The sequence below is a fragment of the Spermophilus citellus genome, assembly GCF_964194105.1.
Source record: "Spermophilus citellus genome assembly, chromosome: 13".
NCBI classification, from domain to species: domain Eukaryota; kingdom Metazoa; phylum Chordata; class Mammalia; order Rodentia; family Sciuridae; genus Spermophilus; species Spermophilus citellus.
The window spans coordinates 105,474,654-105,495,985 of record NC_138193.1 but is presented as its reverse complement, the minus strand read 5'-3'; the positions used below and the strand labels follow the sequence as shown (position 1 = coordinate 105,495,985).

The 21,332-nt window shown below is 38.1% G+C and overlaps 1 protein-coding gene across 6 annotated transcripts in view; it reads right to left on the bottom strand.

Moving 5' to 3' along the window:
- NBAS (NBAS subunit of NRZ tethering complex) overlaps window positions 1–17,500 on the bottom strand; it is a 345,000-nt gene extending 327,500 nt beyond the window's left edge. For 3 of the 6 annotated variants that reach the window (XM_081263998.1, XM_081263999.1, XM_081264001.1), the window contains exons 1-6: window positions 17,360–17,500; window positions 15,152–15,203; window positions 13,807–13,843; window positions 10,883–10,960; window positions 10,515–10,562; window positions 6,030–6,073 (exon numbers count right to left, since the gene is read on the bottom strand). In XM_081263998.1, coding sequence (XP_081120124.1) covers window positions 6,030–6,073; window positions 10,515–10,562; window positions 10,883–10,960; window positions 13,807–13,843; window positions 15,152–15,203; window positions 17,360–17,476 — 376 coding nt within the window. In that variant the 5' untranslated portion in view covers window positions 17,477–17,500. Of the gene's footprint in view, window positions 1–6,029; window positions 6,074–10,514; window positions 10,563–10,882; window positions 10,961–13,806; window positions 13,844–15,151; window positions 15,204–17,359 lie in introns of those variants that run through there. The other 3 variants (XM_081264000.1, XM_081264002.1, XM_081264003.1) reach the window with 3 other exon arrangements.
- Between the last annotated feature and the right edge of the window lie 3,832 nt (window positions 17,501–21,332).

Sequence of the window (21,332 nt, the reverse complement as noted above, 5' to 3'; positions counted from 1 at the left end):
TATCCAATTTTACGAATTTGAAACCTAATTAGAAAACCCAAGTTTCTCTGGTGAATTCCATCAAACATTTGAGGAAGAATTCCAAGTCTACACAAATGTTGTCAGAAAATAAAACAGGAATACTTGCCAATCAATATTTTGGGACCAGCACTATTACAACATCAAACCAGAAAAGCACATTACAAGCAAACAATCTACATACCAATATCCTTCAAATAGAGATGCAATAATCTGCTACTTATGCTTTTCACAATTATCTGCCTAAAGGCCTGATGATGGCTTCACCATGCCTGTGAAACCAAGTACAACACTGAGTTGCTTGCTACTTGAGATCAAGTTCATAGCCATCTTCTTGTGTTATCTGAATAGTTTGGAGACCTATGTCCTGACATTTAGGAAATTGTCCAGCAGAAAATATGGGGAAAAAAGATACTTCAGAAAGTCTTCTTTAAACTTCAGCCTAAAAAAGTATTAAGCCAGGCACAGTGGTACACACTTATAATACTAGCAACTCAGGAGGCTGAGGCAGGAGGATCACAAGTCTGAGGCCAGCCTTAGCAACTTAAGTCCCAGTTTCAAAACTAAAAACTAAGAAGCTCAGTAGTAAGTGTACCTGGGTTCAATCCCCAGTACAAAAAAAAAGTGCAACCTATCATTAACAAAGCCAATTACAAAACATTAATGAATACTATAGAAAAATCAAAAGAACAGAAAATGTTATTTGGTATATTTCTACTTTTGCTCCTTAATTTCTACTAATATGTGTTTTTCAGTAAGAAATAAAATTTCTCTAAAAATTTACGAAAAGGAGAAAAAGATTATATAATCTGAAGCTCCTAAGTCACTTTTGAAATAAATTTTTTCATTTCAAAATGAGCATTTCAAATAGATGCTTCCCAATCTTTTTCATGGCAAAATAGAAAGTCATGTTGCATGGCATCCACCAGCAAACTCATGAGACTGCTGGAAGCCTGAGGCAACCAGTGGATCTCGGGCAAAGTGCCCCAGCCACTGGCGGGCTGGCAGGCCATCGGCTGTCCTACAGTAGGCAAGCTGCTGCTCAGTTAAACTCCGGCTTGCAACATTTCAAAGTCAGAAATATGAGGAAAATCTCTTAATTAAAATACAGCAGCTTAATAAAATAATTCCACATGGATTTTTAAGTCACTGTTCAAGATGAAAAGAGAAGACTGACTTAAAATGGCATGGCAAATAGAGTCCAAACCAGTTGCAATGCATATTTAAGACCTCTCTCAAAGGGCTTATCTTTTATAAAACAATAATTGAAAAATATCAAAGTGGAACCAAATAGCTCCTATTTCAGTTTGCAGACTCTGCAGTATGTAGTTTCAAAAATACATTAGCAACAATCTGGCTCCTTTTGTCCAGGCACACACATGAAATATCATTTGGCATATGGGAGTTATTCCCATAAAGATGAGTCAGATAATAAGCAAATGATCATTACCTCACATTATACGAAATGGAAAGAAGCCATTAATGCAGCATTAAGGGAATAAACTTCATACATTTGGAAGCCCACAAAATAATGCTTTGAGAACTAATGTTTTATCTCATCTATACTGCCACATTACCTGTGTACTCTAAAAATTTTTAACAAGTATTATAATTTGTATGAAATACACAACAGTTAAGCTTCCCATTTTCATGTTAACTTGTAAATTTCTCAGTTTACTTACTGGCCAAGAGGTTTCTAAATCCAAAGCTCAAAAGGACCCCGTGTGTGTCTAGATCTTCCAACGTTTTGAGCATGCTCCTCAGACCTACCTCAGAGTTCCCAGGCTCACACCCAGCTAAGGGCCACACTGGAAAGTATTCAACTGAAACTCCCCCACATTATTCTTTTGGGGACTTTACGAACCATATATATTATGTAAGCCAAATAAGGTCTACTTTAAAAAGCACTGGTGAGGAAACTATAGAAGTTCAGGAGATTCTGGAGCTCTTTAAACATTCACTTTTATAACCACTACCTGTCTTCATGCTATTTTGAAAAGGATACTATGCAAGCAGAGCTTCTCAACTACCCTTACTGTTCCATTCATGGTATGTATACACATTGATATGTTAATAAAAACCGAGAATATCATGACAATTACTCAAATGAATATAAAGATGTATATAGTACATATAATTAACACATATATTCTCATGTATTTCTAAAATTCATCTACAGGAACTAAGCACATATACTGTGTTCATAAATTAATAAAACTCATTGACTAGTTCCTAAGTACTTACTCGATAAGGTCAAAATTCATGTGCCTATTATGTGTCAGGCAGCTCTAATCAGTAAAAATCTTAAATTCCTGAGTAAGACAGGAGCCCTGCGCCAGGCGTAGTGACACACACCTGTAATCCAGGGGCTGAGGTAGGAGATTTGCAAGTTCAAAGTCAACCTCAGCAAAAGCAAGGTACTAAGCAACTCAGTGAGACTCTGTCTCTAAATAAAATAGAATATAGAGCTGGGGAGGTGGCTCAGTGATCAAGTGCCCCGAGTTCAACCTCCAGTACCAAAAAAAAAAAAAAAGACAAAGACAGGAGCCCTGACTTCAAAGAACTTAGTCTGAGAATCAGACAAGCAAATCAAAGACTAATTGAGATATCAGCACAAACAAGCACCAGAGAAACAGAAGAGGTATAAATGGTGAAGGTGGCTTCCCAAAAGAGCTGATGCTTGACCCAACGTATACAGGGCCAATATATAGTGCAAGGAACCACCTGTAACAAGGCACAAAAAGCACAACGGGAATGGAAAACTTGACATGCGAACACTACAACATAGAACACAAGGCAGAGGACTCGAAGACAGGCCAATTGTGAAGGGTCTTACATCCTCAATTAGGAAATATAAATTGTATTCCACAGTCAATATCAAAAAACTGATATTTTAGGTAGAATCATAATAACAGTAGTTTAGTATCTCCTAAGTACTTATGCATCAGGCATTGTGAGAATTTTCATATTCTTGTATTTTGTATTTTCTCCACACCTCAATCCATAAAATTATGTGAACATTACAGATTTAAGACTGAGGTTCACAGAATGTGTCAGCTTTCCATCACTGACAAAATAATGAGACAATTTATGAGAAAAGATTTTGAGTCATGGTTTCAGAGGTTTCATCCATGGTCACTTGGCCCCGTTACTTGCAGAACATTATGGTGGGGAGCATGTAGGTGATGGAGCCAAGCCGCTCACCTCGTGGAAACCAAGCAACAAAATAAAGGGACCAAGGTCCCAATATCCCCTACTCAGGCACACCCCCAATGATCTCACTCCCTCCCACTAGAACCCACCTCTTCAAGGAATAGCACCCCCCCCCCAATAGGCTGATGACCAAACCTCCACTATGAAACTTTGGGGGACATTTAAGTTCCAAATCACATCAGAGAGGTAAACTTACTTGACAAAGGTACATATAGGAGGCAGTACAGCCAAACATAAGAAAACCTGATAGAATCCTGCTTCTAAAATGATCAGTTTGAGGCTAAGAGCTCAATGTAGAGGGCCTGCTTAGCTTGCAAATAGCCCTGGATTTGATCCCCCAGCAACTCCCAAGGGGAAGGGAAAAAAAAAAAAAAAATCACCTTGTCAAGGAGTGTAAAGTGTGAATTGAGAAGGAAACCACCAGCCAAGTGTTGCAAGAAACCGAGTAAGGTGTTAAGAACCTCAACCAGGAGTGATAAAGGGCAGAAATGGGAGACAAGAACTAATTCACCAGATCCCAGGGCTCTGTAAAGCCCAATTTTCCACTGCAGCACTTAGTACAATGTCAATGAAGTGTTTGTCCTCTTCTCTCTTCCCTGATAGACTAAACTCAAATCTAGGAACCTATATCATAGCCTCCATTTACACACTTAGTACCCAAGATAGTGCCTGGCACATAGAATTATGTGTCAAAGGAGGAAGAAAAAAGAATTTCTAGTTTTCTGGCTTGGGAAACCTAAGGATAATGGTACTACTAACCATCCAGGGAATAGAGCAGAAAAAAAAAAACAGATTATAAGAGGATATACACATTTATATAAATATGTAGGAAGTGTTACATTTGCTACTGTTACAACATACAGTATGTATAAAAATAACTCCATAGAAACATTACTTTATCCACCAATATGTGAAATTGCATAAGAATGATAACTGACATACTAATAGAATTTCACTGTTATGGAATTCAGTTTTTTTTTTAAATATGTGATCTTTAATTTCCTGAACACACTTAGGTGGCCGAGAAGGACAAAAGTGAGAAGGAAACAGGACCTAGGCTACCAGTGGTACATCTGACAACAGCTTAACCCCACTTTTCCCACACGTAGGGGAATCCTCTATTAGCACCACTGTATAGCCTCCAAAACCACTGATGCTTCCCTCCTCATTCTTCCACTGTCAAAGACTCTTCGTATCCTAATATTGTTTTAAGATAATATATGTATTATTTTCTTTCAAGTAAATGAGAAAATGCATGTAAAATACTACATAGCCTGGAAAACAGTAAGACCATGTTTGTCATGAACAAGATGACTGATTATCACCAATTCCTACAGGTATGGCACTATTAAACTGACACCAGATCTGACAAGGACCCCAGGTCCTCTAAATAAAACATAGGTAAAGGACGCATTTACCTAATCAATTATTTTCCTAATAATGTTTTCTCTGCCTTTTCATGCACTGCTTCTGTAAACTAAAATCCAAACCACTACCCTCCATCTTCTGCTGACCTCTCATTCTCATGTGTTTGCAAATTGGCTTTATTCTTTAAATTTTTACTGATGCATCATAATTATACATAATAGGATTCATTATGCCATATTTGTACATGCACATAATTTGATCAATGACATCCAGTATCTTCCCCATCTCCTCCTCCTTCCTCCTCCTATTCTGCTTCTTCTATTTCAATTAATGCATTATAGTTACATATATAAGCAGGATTCACTGATATATTCGTGCATGGACTTAGCAAAATTTGGTAGATTTGTTCCCCAGTACTTCCTTGTATCCTCCCCTCTTCCTTCCTTCTACTGCTCTCCCTTCCATTTTAATGAGATTCCTCTCCTCCCCCTCAGCTTTCTTTTATTTTCTGTTTTTCTCTAGCTCCCACCTGTGAGAAAATATTCAACCCTGGACTTTGAGTCAGCTTATTCCACTTAGCAATCTGTTCTCCAGTTCCATCTATTTTCCTGCAAGTGCCATAATTTCATTCTTATGGTTGAATAAAATTCCATCTTGTATGTATATAATATTTTATTTATCCATCAACAGGCACCTAAGCTGGTTCCATAACTTGGCTATTATGAATTATAACTTCGCTACTATGAATTGGATGGCTAGAAACATTGGAAAGTATGTATCACTATAATATACTGATTTTAATTCTTTAATACCAAGAAATGGAATAGATTGATAATATGATGGTTTCCTTCCTTGAACTGAGGAATCTTACTGCTCTTTCTCAAGTGGTTTTATTAACTTGAACTGACTTCTTAAAATTGATTTCCAAAAATCACTTTCTCAACACTTATCTCACACCCATTAAAAACTCACTGTAAACCGTTTCCTTCTAGATTCGTCTGTTTCTAGTTAAATATTTGATTGCTTCACAGAGGACTATACCTTCTTGCTGACAATCATGTCAAATACCCAGTAAAACACTTCAAGCACATAAATTGTATTAATTTTTGCTGAATGTTTCTAAGAATTATTAAGTCAGACTTTTTTCTTTTTACTAGTCTGTATCTGACCAACTCTTGCCATAAATGTTTCTTCAGTGATCCAAAATAAAAAGCTACACTTAAACACTTTAAGTCTAAGTCAGTTTAGTGACAGTTTAAATTTCATATTCTTCTAAAACACATCTTAAAGCAAAATATTTAAGGTACATAAACAATTACAATTTTAATTATTTCAATAGTGAGAATAGATACTAAATATTAACAAGGATTATTATAAGTTTAACAAATTGTAGATTTAAAATTTTCGTTTTATATCTTGTAAATTCTTACCTTGGCATTTCCCAATAATGGAGGTAAAGTCATCTTTGGCAGATCTGTAAAATATGTGCAAAGATCAAGTTTTATCCTTAAATACTACTGTGTAAGTCTATAAAATACTAGATATTATACACTTCTATATTCAACACTGAATCACTCCTTTCATAGAGAGTCTCATGAGGCATAACACTTTCATTAGAGACAGTATTTTCTTCCAACCTTCTTATGAAATCAGAAACACGAATGCAATGATATAGCACAATGAGTTTAAGCATGCTCTTTTAATATGATAGAAAAATCTGGCCCCCATTCCCAAAGGTTCTGATTCATTAGATCAGGGCTGAGCAAGGTGGTACACACTTATAATCCCAGCTACGCAGGAGGATGAGGCAGGACGATGGCAAATTTGAGACCAGCCTGAACAATTTAGTGAGACCCCAACTCAATAAAAAGGGCTGGGAGTACAGCGTGTAGTAGAGTGTACAGCACACTCCAGGCCCCAAGTTCAATCTGTAGAGCCAAGGGGGGGGGAAGTGTGTGTGTGTGTGTGTGTGTGTGTGTATGTATGTGTGTGTGTGTGTGTGTGTGTATGTATGTATATATATATATATATATATATATATATATAGAGAGAGAGAGAGAGAGAGAGAGAGAGGATGGGACCCAACAATACCTTTTAAAGTTTCACAGATTGATCCTAGTTAACAATCACTACTTTCTATCATACTGCAATTTTTGATCATGAAAGAAAAAGTCTTATTTTAATAAATCAAATAGCCCAAACAAGTCACCATATTTAAACCAGTGACATTTAAATCTGATCTTGAAATAGAGTACTATAATTATAAAGTATGTTCAAAAATAAGGCTAAATCTAGAAAAATTACTAAAAATCACCCAAAACTTTCATCTCTTTAGCATCTGACCCAATTCCACTTCTACAAAGTTATCTCTGGGAATAACTACAGATATATACAAGTGTTGAGAAAATTAATGCAGTCTAATTTATAAAAGAAAAGTACACCCAGAAGATTAAATTTTACTATGTACATGCATGAAATATTATGCAATTACATAAGTGATATGGAAAGATGTTGACATTTATTTCTTAATAGCCTTTTAAAATTAAGAATACCAAGAATGAAAATTAAGTTTACAGATTGCAGAAGCAATTCATGAGTCACTATAAAACAGAAATATACAATATTATTCCACTAAACAAATACAAATAGAAAAAGTTCAAAGGATATACAACAAAATAGTAATAGACAATTTTGGCTAATAGACTAGGTAATTTATAGTTCTTTCTACTTAACTGTATTTTCTACTGTCTTTAATATAATCACTAACAGTTGCTATTTTTGCTGGGGAAGAAAAGGCAGGAAGATATAATCTGGTTTTGTTAAACCTTAATAGAACTTATTCACCCAAAATAGTTAAGCAAATCCTGGGGATGAGAGAATTTATGCTTTTTTCCTGTAAGCATTCCTTATTTTAATGTGTTCTGTTGTGTTCTATGATAGTTTCCAATTAGTTCCTATTTTATAACAGCCCATAATCATAATTATTTCACTACTTAGGAAATAAGGAAACATTAACCAATTCTAATCTATAGCTGCTGACAAATTACAAATTAAAGCAGCAATTCACAAACAATTGTTTCACTATCCTATCCATGGGCAGCCCCACAACAAGTGTGTCATACTAGAACAAATGATCAGTCACTTACCATGACCACAAGAATAAAAATGGGAACAGCAACTCAAGTTCAAATGCAAAAGACAGCACTATCTCTCCAAAATTAAACTTTTATAGCTTTTCATTTTTTCCCCTCAAAATCCATTTCTTTATATATTATTTATATAATAATATTTGATATTTTCCTAATATCAAATAATGGTGAGATACTAAGAATATCTTTCATATTCTAATCCAAGCAACAAATGTTTATTAAATACCTTTTGAGTACTAACTGCCATTACTACTGAGTCAATCTTGCATTGCACACGTCCTTTACTATGGCAGAAAGGATGAATACGGAAAATAACAAATGACCTTAAAATTCAAGGACAAGCACTAGTCATAAGAATTTATTTTTAGAATCTCTTGTCCGTTTTCTTTGCTGATCATTCCACATCTTGCTCAAACACACCTGCTTTTAGGTTACTGCAGAGTCAGTCTATATGCTCCTATATTTAGTCAACAAAAGCAAATGAATGCCAACTGAGCAATGCAAGGCATAGGTGGCTATGCCCTATAATGCCTTCTCAGCCCAATTCCCCTATTCCACTTGCAAACACCCCGTGCTTATTCACCAAACTATTAATCCCTAGGTATGTATATTGAAATACAAGCTGGGAAAAACAGGAGTCTCTCCTGCAAGGAGCACATAACTGGAGCTACAGACTCCAAATCCCATCTGTCCCAAGTTCCTGGTAAATGGAACACACTGAAGTGCAAAGCAGTAGCCTAATAGGGAAACATACAAGCATTCTTGGCTAAGCATGACATAAGTGAAACGTAATACAGGTTTGTGGTTAAGAGCATGAACAGTGAAACTAAAAGCCTACTGCAAATCCTTGGGGAGGTTATTCAACTAGATCATGCCCACTTTATTATAGAAATAAGGGAAAATAGCAATACCTACAGCCTCACAAGGGATTCTACCCAGATTAAATGAGTAAACATGCATAAAGCGTTTGTGATTGTGCCCACTATTAGCATCTTATTAAAAACAGAAAAAAGTTGGGCTGGGGATGTGGCTCAAGCGGTAGCGCGCTCGCCTGGCATGCGTGCGGCCCGGGTTCGATCCTCAGCACCACATACCAACAAAGATGTTGTGTCCGCCGAGAACTAAAAAATAAATATTAAAAATTCTCTCTCTCTTACTCTCTCTCCTCTCTCACTCTCTCTTTAAAAAAAAAAAAAAAAACAGAAAAAAGTTATCATAGGTTCCTAAAGGATAGATGATTAACCAATGTATGGGAAGGAGACTAATGAAGGGTATATTATCAAAGGCTTCCTAGTGGAGTTAACTTTTCACCACGTAAGCCTCAAGACATACGTTACAAAACATTTTCAAATTATCTTTTCATCCATGAAATCATTGGTCAAATGGTCCCCTCCCAAGCTTATTATCTTGATCACACACATGCACACCCAGACTAACACCTAAAATCATTTCAGTGTTTTCCTTTCATGGAAAAGTGGAAATAAGTCTGGCCTACTAACTTATTTTTAAGTGAGTCACATTATGAGCAAGCAAGTTTCTCTGAAAGACACATTATTGCAACGAATGGAATATGAGGTGCTAGCCCATTCCTATGAACAATTTAAATTCAAACACTGCTGATTTGATGCTTAATGATGCTGTCAAAAAAAGCAATCACAGGCGTGGTGGCACACGCTTGCAATCCTACTGGGTAGGGATGCCGAAGTAGGAGGATTCCAAGTTCAAAGCCAGCCTCAACTTATCGAGGCCCTCAGCAACTTGGTGAGACCCCATCTCAAAATAAACAAAGGGCTGAGGACATAGCTTGGTGGTTAAGCACACTTGAATTCAATCCCTGGTACAAACACCACTGTCACATACCTGCCCATAAAGTTGCATGAAGTTAAAGAATTTATTTTTGAATGGCTGTCATCACTGTCCATCATTACTATTCCTGATGGTTTTAGAAGGGATAAAAAAGCCTTCCCAGTTGAAGCCAGTGCCCAGGTGGGGACAGATCTTCTGTTTTCTATCCCTACCCCCTAAATTTGAAGAGTCCAGTTCTGCCTGAATACATGAAAGAAAAGACTGAAAACTGAATGATCATTAATATCACTTTTCTTAATGAAGCAGCAGGAAAATCCTGACTAGCATCTAGACCTAAACATCTTGAAAGTTTTGTTTTCTTTTCAAGAACCAAGAAAGAATTAGGGCTTTCCTAGAAAAAAAAGTAACCCTCAATTTAGAGTTGCCACACATTTAATTTGCTGCTGCAAATTTCCCAAAGAACTAGTTTTTCTGAATTAGTTGTTGTAATTCTTTTACAATTAATGTAATATTTTAAAATAAAACACCAAGAAAACCCAACTTAGAGAACTCTTTCATTGTCAAGTAATGTGTAACCTTGGTCTTTCACAAACCCAAATTCGATCTACAGCTTGTGCCAACAGAACAAAGCTGTCCCCTCTCTGACACCTTTCTGAGCATCTCCGATAGAGCAGTAACTAGTCAAACAAGGGTGATTTCCAGAGTCTAGAAAATGAGACATATTCATGTGAATGTAAAACTCAGGAGACAGCAGAGTGGCCTGGGGAAGTCAAAATATGAGTAAACTACTCTTAGAAAGCATCACTCATAAGTTGGCATTCGATACTATTAAGTCACTTAATTTTGTGAAGTAAAGTCCTTATGAATATTCCTCACTTAAGACTAAAAATCTTAGCTCTTGTTTCTCAAGTAGAATTTTACTCAAAGGAAATTTTACGTATAAATAATATTAACAATTACCTTATCTCTACACACTGATCTTGAACAGCAGCCAAAAGCTTTCCATTGCTTTCATGAAAGAAAAAAAAAATATATGAATATTTGTCACAGCCTTCAACACAGAATTATTTTAACTTAAAATCATTGATTTTTTTTCTGTAATTATTCATCTTTTGACCTTATAATTCAATGAGTCCCTAGGTACAAAAGCAGAGAAAATTATTCCATACAGCTTGAATTAATATTTAAATAATGCTGATCATAGGTCACAAAGGGAATTTATCTATCATAAAAATCAAGAATGAAAGCCATAAAACCCTAAAATTAATGTCAACAATGAAATTTAAGAGCTAATCCAGATATAAAAACGTGAATTTTACACATCTTACCTTGCAAGTACCAAATGCCAGTTTATCTGTTTATTAACCAATCGAATCAATCCATCAGGGAGCAAAAAGGGTGCGGGGCTGAAACCACAACACATCAGTTACTTAAAATCAAATCTAGGTAAATATTAATACAGGTTTTTAAAAAGAATTTTTTCCATTAGATCATGAAATTGAAATATCAACACAAAACCAAAAGTTACTAATTGATACCTGAAACTTGACCATATTTTATATACATATATATATATTTCTCTATTTCCAGAAAACATGGTGTGTGTTCAAAGATACAGATCTCGCCCTTTCCAGGAAAAATGTATCTAGAATACGAATAAAAGAGCAGAGTGTGTGTGTGTGTGTGTGTGTGTGTGTGTGTGTGTGTGTGAGTTTATGCCAAATCCTTTCTGCTGTGACAACCTAGAAATTCTGGCTCAACAAAAACAATTTCCAAGATAGAGTTAAATTCACCGTAGAAAGATAAATTTCCAAGTAGTAACAATAAAAAGATACCTGAAAGCTAGAACTGGTCAAGGGAAAAAGATGAGAACCCCAAACAGGATTTGCTATACAGAATAGGAAACAAGCAACTAGATCAGAGAGGACAGGAGTTAGAAGAGAGATGCACAGTGCTCAAGTGTATGTTCCAGCAATGAAAGAATAAGGGCCCAGAAACTAATGATTCTCTTCTGCCTGGAACTCTAGTCTGTGGAAACCGAGTATGAAATCTATCAAAAATCAAAAGCCCCAAGCTGGGGCTAGAACTCGGTGGTAGAGCTCTTGACTAGCATATACAAGCCCTTGGCTTGATCACCACCATCAAAAAATTTTAGTAAGTTTAATAAAAGTTCAAGCCTACATTAAGTGCAAGATCAGACTAAAGTTTCACTATACTCATATGATACAGAAATCCCCAAGCATAAGTTCACTATAAAGCCATTCACAAGACATGAAGAAACTATCCACAACCAATGAATTAAACAAATGAGGGATACCTGAAGAAAGACAATAGAAAATTTCTACTGAAACAGTAAGTTTTAGAGAAAAATGATTGTTTTGTTATTAAAATGTTGAACTGAAAAAAATTTCAGGAAAAACAAGGAAATCGGAAAATACAAAATCGTATTTTTGGACTAGAATATATAGTTGGTGTTATTTATGCTCATTTTTAATATAAAGACAGGAAATATACATGAAATGTGAGTATGAACACCATCTACACAGGATAATTTTCTCTTGGAGGGACGGAAAAGGAAAGACATGGGGTAAGGACTTGAAATGTGACATTTTGTAGAGAGAAAAGGAATATCGGAAATATGGCAGAGTAGCAACAACTGCTTTAATTCAAATGTAGATACAAATCAAACATGTTTATTATGTTGTATAGAATTCAGTATTTTTAATATTTTTAAATTAAATGGAAAAAATTTTTAAAGAAAACTATACTTTTAATATTAGATCCCAAACCTTCAGGTTTAATGATCTGATCATAAGCTCAAGAGCACTAATTGAAATACAATCTTTTTGAAAATAAGATGAGGAAGATAAAAACTTCATAATGCATTCACAACCTATATTATGATCAACATGGCTGGTATGGTTTAGACATGAGGTGTTCCCCAAAAGCTCATGTGTAAAACAAGAAAGTTTAGAGATTAGATTAAGGTTCTCATAATCTGATAATCTCATCAGTACATTAATCCACTTGACTGCATTAACTGGCTGGTAAATGTAGGCAGGTAAGGTGTGGCTGGAGGTGGTGCATCTCTGGGGGCTTATCTTTGGGGTATATATTTTGTGAGTCCAGTTTAGTCACTCTGCTTCCTGGTACCATGTCCTGAGCACTTTCCTCTGCCATATTTTTCCTCCATGATGTCCTGCCTTACCTTGGGCACTGAGGAATGAAGTCTGCTATCTATGGATTAAAACCTCTGAAACTGATCCGCAAATTAAATTTTTCCTCTTTAGTTGTTCTCATCTTTTAGCCATAGCAGCAAAAAAGCTGACTAAAACATTGGCCAGTTTAAGGAATAGGACTTTCCATGAGAAAAGAGGATACCTTTTGATACCTGATCTGAAGGTAAGGTAATCAAATAAGGATTGCATCAGAGTGAACTTTGAGCCCTCAACAAATGGAATCAGCAATGTGTGTAGACATTTTCTGCCTACTCTGTCCACGGTGTTCAAGATACCTTCATATTCTCCCATTTACCTACTCTTCCTCCTCATTCATCTCTACCCTATCATATTCCACATGCTCAAAGAAACAAATTTAAAGAAACCTATATAAATTTGCATGTATATATACATACAGATGTGCACACACACACACACACACCCCAATCCATAGAGAGCTTAAAAAAAATCTGGAGGAAGTCCTAGAGAAGAGCAAAGGTCTCTTATGCAAGTATATTATCTCTGGAGCTTTCAAGATGAGGAAAAGGCAATCTGTAATAAGTAATTCTATAAACAAGTTCCACATATTTCTAGAAGTATAATTACATCCTTTGAGATTACTTCATTCCTTTTAAAGTTAAAAATCAACACTACATCAGAAGAATTAAAAAGTACACAAGAACTGAAACCTAAAGAACATTCTGATATATAGCAACTGAATATTAACACGGGAGAGTGGATCTAACAATAACTTTTTAGATATGCAAGCCACACATCCACCCTGTGTGTTCAAGATAATGCTGAGGACACACAGATGAAGCAAAAGTAACGAGATTCTTAATGACTACAGAAACAAAAATTACCAAGTCTATCCTCACAATTTATGCCAAAATATTAAAAATGTATACTTTTTAAAATTGGTCACCTTAATGTCAGCATTAATATCATGATCTGGGGCTTATTTATTAACATTTAAATCAGATAATGTACGTATTTGATGTCCATACTGTTTCTCTGAAGAACTGAAGTCTCACCTGTACCAGATGTATTGGCGTAAAAATAGTAAATGATCTGGAATAGAAAAAAGCCAAATATAAGTCAATTGTCCTTTAATAATCATTTTCAATTTATGTTTACAGGTGACAAATCCAGAAGGTACTACAGTCCGAGTCATCACAAAAACATTGAGAACATAATTCTTAAGATGAAAATAACCTAATATACAGTTTTAATAGAATTTAATGTGAACAAATATGATTCAAGTTTGTATTATTCAAGATTTCAAAGTACTACCTAACAAAAAATAAAAATCTAAGAAGCTTCAATGAAACCATGACTAGAAGTCATAGAAATTGACCTTTAAAATCAGGTAAACTATTTGTATAAAAATTAAACCAAAGACACCAATTCACACTTTATAACAAAGATAAATACTAAATGAGGAAGCCATTGGCGGGGGGGTTCTAATACAATACTAAATGATTTATATGATTTTTTAAAATACCTATGTGTGGTATATACATATATGAATGTGTATGCAGCTAGGTGTGTATCAATATAAAAACGTCTGAAGATTATCTCTGAGTTGTAAAGAAAAAATATTCTGATTTGTGATTACCTGTATTTTCTAAATTTTCTACAATTTTTACTATTGTACGTTTTCTAAAATTTCAAAGCATATGAGATAATGAAAATTCAATGTTACAGCTCCTTGTGTAAGATAAAATTATAATTTCAGCCACTCAACACTTTTGAAACTGAATCTTCTTATAAGGAGCTCAAACCTCCCAAAAATAAAAATGGACTTTGGAGGCAGAATGGTCACATTAAAAAGAAAAACCAGCAAATTTCCTCAGCTGAAAACAAAGGAATAACAGCACCTCCCCACTACTCTGGTAAAAGGACTATTATTTAAAGTCTCACAGTCCACTCAATAAGGATAGCACTCAATTCTTTTTCAGACTCTTATTAGCTCACATGTAAAGGCTGTCAGTAGTGGCATGAACAGATTTTTTGACCAGTTATATCTGAATCATTTTTAAAGTAGTTTTCCAGCCTTTTCCCCTTCAACATCCATAGTCTCTAAGACTTACACCAGGTTAGATTTCTTCATTCCTTATAGAATACATCCACAATAGTTAAAACTAGGGTACACCCTCACCCTACACTGCATTAAAGACAAATGTGGAAATACATGTATATGCATCTGCATATAAAGATGAAATTAAACTCATAACATGTATGTCACTTCCATCATCTTCCACATCAATAGTCTAAAGAACACATTTTAAAACACCCAAGCTTTCTAAAATAGCAGTTGTAAATAAAATGGGGGAAAATTAACTATTACATATAGAAAAATAAATGAGCTATATTTACCTCTGATTGCTTTTGTGATAAATGACGCTCCATGCTTTCGGTTACCTCTAGGCTACAATTTGAAAAAACAAATCCTTACATTTGAAAGTGTTACAGTAATACTTGTACAACTTGTCAACTTATACTTAACTAATGCTCAGAATTAAGAACAATATTCAAAACCTAGAGATTGACAGAAAAGTATTATCAGGACTGGGTATAGTTGGATAAAGGTGAGCCTGGCAGTAATAAGCACATGTCAACCTGAACCTTGCACAAGAGCACAAGAACTGAGGCTGCAAACTTTCCAAATAAAAAAAAATTGAAGACAAGAGAAATCAAGGGCAAAGAATGTGGCTGCTGGTTCAGGATAGTCTATGTGGGTGGGCTGCAGAAACCTAAAATAAGGTTTGCTTATAGGAAAAGTGATCATATGGATTAGTAAACTCATCCCTCAAGGCAAATTCATTGAATATCTCTGTCCATAAAGGCAATGCTACTAACAAAACAGACATAACTGCTATATTGAATAATTCCATTCTGTAAGTATAAACCGAACACTACTGAATGTTCATTAAACAGGTATTATATGTGAGTAAAATGCACTGAAGGGCTGTCAAGAAAATGTGAAGACAACATTAAGTGCAGATAATATTTTTTAAGAATATATAAACATTTGACTCAACACAGGTGATCATCAAGACACAATTTGGCCCCACGGAGACAGATGAATCTGATAGTGGCCCTCTAAGAGCTTATGGTTCAGCTGCTGACATCAGAATCCAAAAAAAAAAAAGGCAGCAAAGCACTTCAAAAGTTTCAATATAAGTTGCTGCTGTGCTTATTTTTCTAAATCAACTTATAATTATTCTGAACATTACTGTAATTAACCATCAGTATTAATGAGTAGAAACAGCCTGTAGAACGCAAAAGGTAAGCCACCTGTTAGGCTAGCTGTATAACCTACAAAGTACTTATGTTATTCAGAACAAATGGAAACATACCAGAAAAACTATCTGCAGAATTTTGCCTCCCTACAAAATGCATTAAGCAGAAACTGCAATAAGACTGTTATAAAGTGTATAGCTTTTCTCTATAGGAAAGTTAGCTGTACAATAAGCAAACACTCACAAAAGACATGGTAAAACCGAGTTCATATTACATTTTCCTTAACGATCCTGTTTGATCTTGCTGCTTCCTCCAAGTCTAACAGTGATAGGAACAGTTAGATCCTTTAAGTATCTGTTGAGTCAGGTTCAGTAGCACAAGCCTATGATCCCTGCCACTCAGGCTGAGGCAGGATTGCAAGTTTGAGGACAGCCTCAGCAACTTGGTAAGACCGTTTCAAAATAAAAATAAGGGTTGAGGATTTACCTCCTTGGTAGAGCACCCCTGTGTTCAATCCCCAGTCCCCCTCCTCCCAAAACATGCTGAATAAACCCGAGTCTGGATCTTCACCCTATGCATGGAAGGTCCTGCCCGGGAAACAACTGATAACCCCAGGATCCAGTTCATAAGCCACCAACCAACATAGAACTCCTTTCCTAGCAGGGCTCCCAAACCAAGTCAGTTGCTCTCCTCTCCTCATTTCCTTGGCATGTCACGAAAACCGCTACGCAGAACGTACAGCACCAGGTTACAGGAAAGTTCACCTGGTTATCGCCCCTCTAGACTGCAAGTCCCAAGAGAGCGTAGTATCATCTGCGTCCTCAGCTCCTCGCTGGGACGCGGAATATAAGACACGGACACGGTTTTACTAAACGCTTGTTTACTGAAAAAAAAAACTAGCGCGATTCACCCCACGTGGGGGGAAAGGGTGAGATCCCGCGACCCCCGGGGGCCCCAGACGTAGAGAAGCCTCTGGCGACCTGGGAAACTCCTGCCGCAGACAGGGCAGCCCAGACCCGGCCTCGCCAGTCCGCGGGAAGGGATCCCCGAGAGTCCGGACAGGAGGACCCCCAGCCCCCCTCCGCGACCTCCCCTCTAAGAAAAAGTGACAGCGACTAGAGAGGTCAGGTGCACGGCCATCGCGCGCCGTCCCGCACAGATATCCGGACTCCGAGCCCAGGAGGAACCCGAGACCCGTGCGGGCGCCAGGTGGACCGCACACGCCGCCCACCCGCTCCCGCTCCTCTCCGCTACGTGGCTCAGGCGACGTGGCTCTGCCTGCCAAGCGCCCGCGCTGCACGGCCGCCGCCGCCGCCGCCGCCGCACAGGGGCCGGGCTCACCTGTACTTCTGTCTCGGGGGGCCACTCGGTGTTGACCAACAAGTCATAGAGGATCGTCTCCTCCTCGCCCTCTGAAGTGCCGGGGCTCAAAGCCAGCCCTGACTCGGGGGCCGCCATGTTCGCCCCGGACTGAGCAGCCGAGGGAGTGGCGCTACGGCGTCCCACGCTGGACAAGCTTCCCCGGCTGCGGCCGCTTTTAATTCTCCAGGATGAAGAAATGGAAACGTGAAATGAACTGGCCACCCAAAGAAAATGCTGTTAGATATGACAATGACCATTGCGTTTGGAGTAGGACTTGGGTCCTGATCCCCTCGTTATTTCTTCGTGAGAAGGGCCAAGTCATTGAATCTTTCCTATAAAACAGAAAAGGTTCTGTAAAACAAAAAAGTACTTTCGAGTTGCTGGTTTTAATTTAGGTTTGATAGAACCCACGGTTTTTAAGTGGGTAAACGCCAAAACAAAAATTACCCGAATCAAAACGTTGAGCTAAAGATAGGCATCAGAAGCTTAAGAAAAGCAGTGAGGGTCAGAGGGTTTGCAGGAGCTTCCTGGAGCAGGCGGTGTTTCGCCCTGGGTTAGGGTTAGGGTTATAGGTTACAGGTAAGTTTGAAGTTATAGGTAAGTTTGAATCCCCGCGGAGGTGGTCTGAGGGAGGCACTTCAATTAGGGGGAAATGGAGTGAGCAAAGAAAAAAGAGCAGACAGACTGAACAACACTTGAGAAAGGGTGTGGAGGGCATCAGTGATGTAATAGCAAACTGAGGACCAGACTCGTTTGTATACTCAACGAGTACCTCCAAGTAGAAACACCTGTACTGTAAGCAGAACCTATTTTAATTTGAACTAATATGCAGTGCACGAAGTATTAGCACTGCGTCACATTCAAAACAAGCACAACTTCCCAAGATCTCGAGGATTACATTGTATAAAGTCTATCAAGATAGATTAGACAGTGATGCAATTAAAATCCACTACCACGAAGCCTCTAATGGCTCCCATTTAAATGACCTCAAAGCCCTATGTCATCTACTTGGCTTCCCTTAGTTTCTGGCTTCCCTTAGTTTCATACCTCATCTGTTGCCCTCACTACCTTCAAACTCTCCGACTTTGCTGTTTCAGAGTCAGAGAGTCTTCCTTGGCTGCTCCCACTAGTTGGAGGTTTACTATCTGCTGTTTGCCTGGCTCTCATTGCCCTCAAGTTTTTGTTCAAGTGTCACCTTCTTTCTGAAGTCTACACCGACTTAATTTTGTAATCCCCTTCCCAACTCCACCTGTCCAGATCCCCCACTTTTCCAGCTCTGTTTTTTTCTCCTTAACACTTGGCATCATCTGAAGTGCTCTGCAGTTTATTAGGGTTGTGTATTATCTATCCCCATTCTTTAAAGTGGAAGCTCTGCCATGGCACAGTGCTCCACCTATATACATAACAGATTCAATACACATCCCTACTATATCCTCAGCATCTATAACAGTGCCCAGCACAGAGCACTGTGGAGAAAAATATGTTATTTGAATAAATGAACGATTTCCCCAAATAAAAAAAATTTTGAGAGACAGGGTCTCCCTATGTTGCCCAGGCTGACCTCAAATTGCTGGTGTCAAGAAATCCTCCTTCCTTAGCCCTCCCAGTAATAGACTACAAGCCTATGCCACCACACTAGGCTTTTCAAATCAAGTATTTTTCACAGCAGCTGTGTCTTTTCATCAAACCTCTCATTGCAAACACCAGCATCTCCTCTCCCCCTTCCTCACTCAGCAAGCTGCACACCTGCAGAGAGCACATCTTACATTGCATGCTGTAGAGGAGGCAGCAGGAACACCATTTCCAGGGATAGGCAGTGTGAGGGTGGTGGCTATGATCTTACAGTGCCTCAGCAGCCCCACCCTCTTCAGTGCATCAAGGTTCCTTTACCCCTCACCCTTCCTTATCTAGTCTTCTGACAGATATCGAGATTGCTTTCTGCATCATCCATTCTCTTCACCCAATCACACAGCAACAGATAGGAGGTAGCTGGTCAAACTGGCAAAGGATGCATGCTTCTTGGTTGGAATGCGAATGAGACGACTGAAAATACATCACTAGGAATTTTTTTTCCTTTTAGCGTCATTATATTTACGGCTCTCTGTTCCCACCCTCACCCTATTTGCCACAATTTGTACAGAAGGGGAAACAGAAGAACATGCCTAGCTGAACCCCAAGAGCTGTCGTAAAGAAAACAGTTTCTCTGGCTAAAACCACTCTTTGGAAAGAGTACATATATAGCTGTAGAAATTCCCAGAAGGAACATTCTGCTGCCAGAGATGCACTGAGCAGACGGACAGGTGGTTAAGCCTTCACTACTTAAAATCCCGAGGAAATTGGGGGTTCATAACCCACTTCAATCTAGTGTATGAAATATGATATGTCAAGAGCTTTGTAATGTTGTGAACAACCAATTAAAAAAAAAAGTCCCGAGGAGTTCCTGGAACAGGGAGAAGGAGTTGACCAGTCAAAAGGAGATGGGAATAAGAATGTATGGGTCGTAAGAAAAGCACCCAATGTTGGTATCAGACCCTGGAATTGGAAAAAAGGCAGGTAATCAAAGTTCAGAAGAGTCCAAGCAAAGGCTGACTTAAAACAGGTCGAGTATCTGAAGCCAAGTTGCTAACTAGTCTTATTTATGGTGACTATATAGTTAACTGCTCAAACAGGACACTTTTGAGACTAGCAAATATGCTAGAAGCTGGTAGGAGAACAGGCAAAGCAGCTGTCATAGGTACAGAGAGAGAGTGGTCATACCAATCTGAAACGACAGAGTGGTGAGTTTAATAAGACATTGAGCATTTCAGAAGGATAGAGACTTCTAATCCTCCTTGCCTCCCTCACCTTTGTAATAACTATTGTTTTTGTCTACCCAATATTTTTGCTTCATTTGGAACACTGTACCAACTGTTCTTTTCTCAAGTCATTAACTTCTGGGGGGGCCACCTGTCCCCAAACTCTGCTTCTTTGATACAAAAGATTCCACCCCCCTTATTTCAAGCACTGAATTTAGAATATTTACCTGGGGTTTCCTTTTAATAATAAAAGGAGAGGGAAAGAATCCTTGATTTGGGGGAATCACTGGATCATCTTTTCTTGGTGAGACAAAATACCTGAAAAAAAAAGAAACACTTTAAAGAAAAGCGCACTTGGGCTCACAGTTCCCGAGGTCTCAACCCTTAGTTGCTTGGTGGCCTGGCTGTGGCTTAGTAGCGAGACAAATAATTGCATGAGGCCAGTGTGAGAAAGAAGAGTTCCGCTGCCGTCAGCTGCTAAGCAGAGAGAGAGAGAGAAGGAACGCCCTGTGGTGGGCCAGATATACTCTTGTAAGTCACGCCCCCAGCAACCCTCCCCAATCACGCCATCTGGGGACCAACCGTGTAGCACGTGAGCCTCTGGGGTATGGACCAGATCCCAACAATCATAGAGATTGCAGAATACAAATTGAGGATTGCGAGCAGCTGTCTTATTTACCACTTAGAGAACCTGCACAATGAGGGAATGCAACCAACACGTTAAGAGAATTAGAGAAACTTCATTTGACAAAAACACGTCTGAGAGAAGCGACACCTGAGTGTTTCCATCTTCCCGGGAGAGGAATCAAGTGCAAGACTTTTTATGCTTATGCTCCTTTGAGTTGAGTTTCTGTGCCTCAGAACCATCCCTCTCATGTTTCTACAGTGGGTTTTGCATATTTGCCTAACTTCAAATCTGTATGTAGGATATGGATCATGACAGTGTTGCTTCCAAATTGACAGATAACAATATCTTTATGGTATTCATTGTGTGCAGAGAGGACTTTCATCCTCACAGGAGCTGCTGAGAGGAAAAGACAGAAACTTGGAATTGAACTTGGATCCCTCCCCATTCACAGACAAAGAAATGGAAGTCTATGATCACAGCAGAGCTCAAAACTCAAAACACAGTTCTTCAGGTTTGGGTCTGTGCTCCT